Here is a 7538-nt window from a genome sequence, read left to right on the forward strand (position 1 = left end):
TGGAGATTAATACATGTGTGTATGTATGTGTTATAGAGAGTTTTGTAATATTTAAAGCATTACAGAAATATGATACTTTTCTCACCTAATAGGGAAATCTCAATGTATGATCTACCATTTAAAAACTCCCTTTTAACCCATAATTCAGCTCAGTAAGATGAACATGTGCAAAGAAAGCCTTTGCTAGATGTTGGGGGATGGTTGTGAACTAAGTCATTTTACACTGCCTGTTGTCCTGGTTGGCATCTTAAAGTCTCCCACACTAAAAGCAGGGATAGGAAATCTTTGGCCCTTGACAATTTCATATGGTCCACGTGTAAAGTTCCATTAGATAATATTATTTTTTGCTATAATTTTGAAGACACAAAGTGTCTTTAAAGTACCTCAGTAGCTGTATCATCAAGATCAATGGTCTTTAAGACTGGGGTAACCTTTTCCATTATCAAACGACACCTTAACCCTCCCGAATTTCATGAGCAGAGACTTAGTTTACCTCCAATTGAAAAAGATGAAGAGATACTGTCAAGATAATCTCTATTCCCTGAATTTAGGTGAGAATTCAAATGCTTCATGGCAAGTTCTGACCACAACAATTTTCTTTTACATTTAAAATAGCCTATTTTATTAAAGGGAGAATGAATGAGTTATGCTAAATTTGACAGACATCAAAGAGGCATTTTCACAACCAGAGGTATGATAAATTATGCATAATTGCTCTCTTGCACATCATGGGGTATATTCGTTAATAGGGCTTCCTGCCTTCCTTTCATCTGCTGATTCTGCATCTTCCTCTACTTCAAACTCTCTGTCTGTATTTCTATCTTTTTTATCTTTCTTAGTTATTTTTTTTTCTGTCTAGTTGTCTCTTTCACCTCTTCTCTACCCTCCCCCCTCACCCAACACACACTTAAGGCATGTGGTACAGATTCACACACTGTTAAAGCTGAGAGAAACCTCAGACACAGTGCCCAAATACCTCATTTTACAGTGTTTGGAGAAAGGAAGGCACTTGGTCCATACAGTTAGGTCAGTGGCCAGAACTAAGACACAAGTATTCTGATTCTGATTCCTAATCTAGTTTTCTACTGTTTTATACCCTGCTTGGGTCTCTCCCTTACTGACCACTGACAACTGGAACATACATGTATATGCATGCATATCACGTGTGTATATTTAAGATACGTACACATACACATGTATAGGCATATACATGCGTGTACATGTATACAGACACACATGTACATAGATATGTGCATACACATCTTAATTTAGAAGGATATATGTATATGCACATACACATACATTTATATGGGTATATATGTATATACATACATACAGACACACATAGAATTGAGAATTGCGGTCTTAATGAGCTAATTTGATACGGGTTTTTTTTCCAGTGATTTTTGCCATCTCATGGAATAAAACCTAATTTTATAAAGATAGAGAATTACCATTCTCTAGGAAATTCACAGACATATTTACACACACACACACATTGTTATAGCTGACAAAGAACGTTCCTCGTGAGAACTCACCAGGTAGGTCATCTGGATATTATTTTTCCTGTTTTACAGATGAGTAAACTGAAGCTTGGAAAGAAAAGGGACAGGTGCTTTTCCTAAGCCCCCTTAATGTTAGCGTCTTCCCTATAAGAGAATTCCCGCGGTACCCTCCATTTGCCTTATTTGTATACAGTTGTCTCTCCCACTAGGTAGAGAGTTTCTCGAGACTGGGGTTTGGGGTTTTTTTTTGCTTTCCTTTGTACCCCTCGTGCTTAGTACAGTGTCTGGTACACAGTAGGTGTTTAATAAGTGCTTGTTGACTTGTGCATGGTCACCATGGCTAGTAAGTGACTGAATTGAGACCTAAGTCCAAGTTTTTTGTCATCAAGTCTAGTGCGCATTTCACTGCATTAAGTAGACTCTTAATCACTACTTGACATTTCAGATATGCTAAGGGAAGTATGTAAAGAATTAGTCATACAGGAGGCAATGTGGTATAATGGAAAGAGAACCCCTGGATGCAGAAATTCTATGCTTAATTTGTGATCCAGGGTGAGTGATTTGTCCTTTCTGAGTTTCAGCTTTTTTATCTGTAAAACTGGCATAATCCTCCATGTGCTACCTACCTCATAGACCTGTTGTAGAGAAAGCTTTTGACAGATCTTAAGGTTTACACACCTTGGCATGCAGGATGGTGGTGATGATGAAAGCAGTCATTCCTTCACCAGTATTTGAAATTAAAAAAAAAATCACACTACCTGGTCTGGTCAGTGGGCCTCAGGGTCCATCTTCATCTTTCCCAACATAGAGTTAATTCGTACAGCATATGTTTAGGATTTGGGTGTCAATCTACAAGAGGCAAACTGCATTATGGTGAACCCTGGAGACACGGCATAGCTCATGCTGTGGGACAGTGCTCAAACAGAGAAGGTTGGAAGCTCCTTCACTTACCCACTGCATCTCATCAACGAAACGAGATCAAGAAAATGGTATTTGTCTTTAGCATTTATTTATCATTGAAAAAAATGGTGTATGTGTGTATTTTTTTTTTCTTTTTGAGCAAGCAAAGACCACAAGCACGTCACAATCAATTGGCTATACATGGGTACTTTGTGTCATTCTCCTACTAACAGCAAGGACAGAAGGCTCAGCACAGTACATAGATAATCCATGAGAGGTGACAAAACCCAGGCCACAAAATAGTAATTAGATGCTTCCGATCTGGCGCAACAAGGCAAAAGTCCACAGGTCTGATGAGAAGAATGTAGCAAACAGAAAACCGCAGGTAAGCAAGAGCATGGATTTTTATTCAGCAAACTCTCAGGACAAACAAAAGAACAGCTTGAGCGTGACGTTGCAAAGGGAGGTGGCTAGGTACAAGAACAAAATTCAAAATGGTAGGAAGCAGGTGGTCAAAGCACCTCCACTTTCATAAGGAGGAGATAGTACATTTTACATGAAACCCACATTGATTACAGATTGGCATGGGAATTAAGCTGGAGTGGAATCTGATCATACTTTAACACTCGAAGGATATGTTATTTCATTGGTGTGAACGTTCCCCTCGGTAAGACAGACTGCAATCCCTCCATACTTTAGCAGACTCCTTCATGAGTTGCTGTGGCTAATGAAATTCATCATCTGGTGACCAAACCCCTGGTGCATTATATTTGGAAATGGGAAAAAGGATTTTTTGAGGAAGCACAAGATTCAAAGGAAACTCTAAGTGGCATGCAGTAGGTGCTTAATAAATGCTTGCTGAATGTTGAATAAATGAATGAATGAGTTTTCTTGATGATACTCTTTAGTTATGTGGCTTTTAAGAATGGATGCCTACTCCATGTAACTGGTCTGTTGGTTCCCTTCTCCCTGTCCAGTCATGGCACACACCAAATGCTTCCGAGCTACCATCACCTGAACTTCCTAGATTGAATCGTTTGGGATTCTATCCTGCAAGGACCAGGGCCTGAATGTAGACTCAACTATGTGCTACATCCTTCACTAAATTCAATGACGAGGTCAAATTCTATCCTTTGTGCAGGGCTGCAGAAGCCATTGTAGGCCAAACTGAAGAGTGCCTCTTTCTATATGAGAACATAACTACAAGACATGTTAAACCATACCACTGTGTATAGTGACTTTCATAAATGCAATCATTTCGTGCAACTGTGTAACGTTATTAATTCACATTGACGTAGTCCCCCAGATAAATTGCTTAACCTTGGTGAGCCTCAATTTCTTCATTGGTAAAATGGGATGATGGTTTGTAAACCATCTGTAAACCTTATGGTTTGTAAGCCATAAGGAGTTACAGAAATGTTGGTTATTTAAGGTTTGCAAAGAATTTTCATAACGATGTTCCTGTGAGGTGATTTATTACCCCTATTTTGCAGATGATGAAACAGGTCCAAAGAGGGAAGGTGATTTGCTCAGAGCCACATTGCTAGTAAATATTAGAGTCAGTGTATGAACTGACATCTCCTCACTTCAAGACAAGAGCTTTTGTTACTAAATGACAGACACCATATAGGCAAGACATGTTAATTATCTGGCCCCCAAATCTTCTAATGGGAAAAGCAAAGCAGTTTTGCTGCCAGGTACACAGAACCACCATACTGTGGCAAGAATGGGGCCCACTGTTTAAAAAAATCTTCTCCCTTATCCACACTTTGAAATATCAACTTGAAATGCTCTAAATTTTTAAAGGAATTCAAGATGATCTGAAAGGAATTGATATGATTGTTTTGGACCTAAAATGCAAACCATAGCTAGGGTCAACCTGTCTGATGAATGCTGAGTTTTGGAAAGAACAACAGAAATTTGAGCAATGTCAAGATTATCTGATTCTCTCTTAACAGTAACTTCTGACTAAAAACTTCAGCTGACAGCCGAGATTTGGACTTCATCTATAACGTATCTTGAAACAAACTTTAAGTAGGAATGACCATTGTTTGTGGTCTGATTTTGACTAGCATTGTCTATTTTCTATAGCTCTTAATCTCACAGTCTTATATCCTGAGATAAAAGGTGAGTCTGATGGGTCTAACAGCACCGATAAGTGTCACTAGGCATTTCAAGTGTTAGTTAATTTGCGAGGAGTTGTATAGTAAGACTCATCATATCCCATGAACATACAAGTGTAAACAGAAGTTCTGGCCTTAAGGTTGAGTCCTGTAGAACTTAGTGTAAGTCTAATATTCCTTGAAACAGGAAGTGGTATATTTGAAATGAGGAACTGTGAGGGCTTTATTATACTTCCACTAAGATATATCTAAGTTTCCTTCATTTGCATGAAAGAAAAAAATCACAAACAACAGCTGATGCTTGCTGTCAATCAGTGTCAAGGTACTTTCCTTGGTTTGGGGACATTGAAGATCACTATGAGTGAGATCAGTGAGGTGGGGTCCACGAAAGCATGCAGGTCAGAATGAGTTATGTCCTCAAGTGGTCCCGAGGCCTTGTTTCCCTGGGTTATTCCCACGGTGCCCTCCTAAGTACTGAAGGTATTTTCACATTGACATCCTAACTAGTTCCTACTCTAAAGTTAAATTTGGGAATGATTCCCATGGTGATATGCAAAATGTGACCCTTAGACCCAGGGCACACACCATACAGACACATTACACAATACACCAATCTCTTCACTGGGTCATGTTTTAGGTCCCAAACTCTTGCTAACCACTTTTATCATACACCTCTCAATTTCCAACTAAGTCCTAGAAACTTTCCTACAAAGTGATGCTTCGGCAACCTCCGTCCTTCTCTGAGGAAGAGAGAAGAATTTGGAAAGGAGGAGAAATGAAAAAACCCCACCACAAATCTTACTATTATCCCTACTTTGTCTCCTACCTCCTTCTAAGAGGCATGAAGACCACTCTCTAAAGCCTTTATAGCAATGACTCTTGGGTTCTTCTTTCACTTTTATTACTTTGAATTGGTCTTCTCTACAAAGTCTGAGGCACTGGGCCAAAATGATATACAGCCTCTAGGGCAAACATCTGCTTCCATCTCTGCTCCCTGGTGAACTGATCCTGACTTCTAGGACATCCCTAAGACATTCCTATATTGGCTCCATGTGATCATTCAGGATATTTATGAATTGACCCAGAATTCCAAGGGTAATTACTGGAAACAGACATAGCTCTATCTTTCTAGTGGAGCCTTCTACAAAAATGCAATGAATCCTGACAGTTGCAACTAATTTTGTTTTATCTACATTAAGGTCAAGATCATTCATTATATTTCCACGAGCAGTTACTGACATTTTTTTGCAACACATGATAATCATCTGAAATTGATAAATGAACATGTCTTCCGTGAAAGACCCCCAAAATGAACATGAGAAGGCGTTTCTATGGATACTTTGAAGCAGCACCAGGAAATTTCCAGGAAGGTCAAGAAGACCCCTGTGAAGCTGGTAAATTTTAAGGAATCATAGAATTTCATACCCTTAAGGGCTCACAGAAATCATCTATTCTAGCTTCCTTATTGAACAGATATTAAGAAAGAATAAGTGAAATGCCCAACCTCAGGGTGGAGCTAGGACTCAGATCCAGGCCAGTGATCTATCAATGGCACTATGCTACTATGTCCTGTCTCAAATGCTTTTTTCAGCCTTTCTTTCGAGGCCCATTTCCAACAGGGAGGAGAGTGATGGGTATTAACACGGACAGGCATGCACAGGTGATTGGAGACCTGTGCCTCCCTCTCTTAATGGTTCTGCAAGTTGAGAGTGGGTTGGAGTGCTGGAAGCATGATGGAATCTGTGATCTTAGCAATGAGGCTTTCTAGCCAGCCATGGGAAAAGAAACCAACACCCCCTCCCCAGCCTCTCCCTCCCCCAAAAGCTTCTAACAGGTTTATAACCAAAGCAGATTAGAAGCTCTAATTAATTTTGTGGCCTTTATTAAAAAAAAGAAAATAAATAAACAACAACAAAAAACCCAAAGGAGAGAAGGGGGGAAGGAAGGAAGGTGCAAGGAAATTTACTCTTTTGCCTCAGCCAGTTTATTGTTCATCTCTTTACTTTGCTCCTTGTCCTGTGGCCCAGCCCCGCTGGCTCCACTCGCTGTTGGACCCTTTTTCTTGGTGCTCCGGCCAGACGTCAGCTGCTTCTCTTTGGCCTTTTTCAGCGGTTTATGGCTTGTCGGGGTCTTTTTTGGTTTGGGGGTTGGAGCGCTGGGCTTTTCCACCTGAATGGGTTAATGGACAAATCACATACACAAAGACATGGAAACACAGAAACACGGAAGAGAAAGGCAGGAAAATGGATTGAGAGGAAAAACATTAGACTTATAATTTCCCTTTTGCTTCTTGCCTCTCCCTGTCCCTCCCCCAACTAATTGTAACAAGTGTCTGGACTAATATTTCAAGAAGGATCTGGAGAAACAGTATCAATATCATTTCAATTTACATAGCATTTTATAACCTGTAATGTACTTTGTTCATGAACAACAGTGTGAGATAAGTAGTGCAGGTTTTGTGCCCATTTTACAGATGAGGGAACTGAGGCTGAGAGTGTCCATTGCCACCATCCATCAGAGAGGCTAGGGCCACATCATTCAACCCAAGAAGGCAGTAGCAATAAGTGAAACATATGGCTTGAGGATGCCTAGCTTAGTGAACCCTGCCTTTGATATACAATATTCTGCATTTGTCTTCCTCGTTGACTTGTGATTTTGGACCACACGCTGACCTGATTCAGCTGAAGTCCTACTCTGACACTGTTTGCTGTTATAGGATGGAGCTGTGCCACATACAACAATCATCTTGTTGTCATCATTACCATCAGCAGAATCACCATCATCATCACTATCAGCAACATCACCACCGACACCAACACCACCACCATAATGCTAATTGCTAGAGTGCATTAATATCAATAAAATGCCTTCCTCCCAACTGCCTTGTGAGGTAGGTGATACCTCTTCTCTGTCAATTTCTCCCTCTCCCTCCTTTCCTCTCTCTCTTCCTCTCTCTCTCTCTCTCTCTCTCTCTCTCTCTCTCTCTGTCTCTCTCTGTCTCTCTCTCTCC

At 40.2% G+C, this 7538-nt stretch overlaps 1 protein-coding gene across 2 annotated transcripts in view; it reads right to left on the bottom strand.

The window, feature by feature from the left end:
- The window catches only part of MAP6 (microtubule associated protein 6), a 99880-nt gene that overhangs the window by 12009 nt on the left and 80333 nt on the right, over positions 1 to 7538 (bottom strand). The window contains exon 3 of one of the 2 annotated variants that reach the window (XM_069070867.1): positions 6495 to 6697. In XM_069070867.1, the coding sequence (XP_068926968.1) occupies positions 6495 to 6697 (203 nt within the window). Of the gene's footprint in view, positions 1 to 1641; positions 6698 to 7538 lie in introns of those variants that run through there. The other variant, XM_069070868.1, reaches the window with a different exon arrangement.

This window comes from Petaurus breviceps, unplaced genomic scaffold, assembly GCF_028583685.1.
Source record: "Petaurus breviceps papuanus isolate PSGF00001 unplaced genomic scaffold, PetGlider_PUasm1.0 90823, whole genome shotgun sequence".
Taxonomy (NCBI): domain Eukaryota; kingdom Metazoa; phylum Chordata; class Mammalia; order Diprotodontia; family Petauridae; genus Petaurus; species Petaurus breviceps.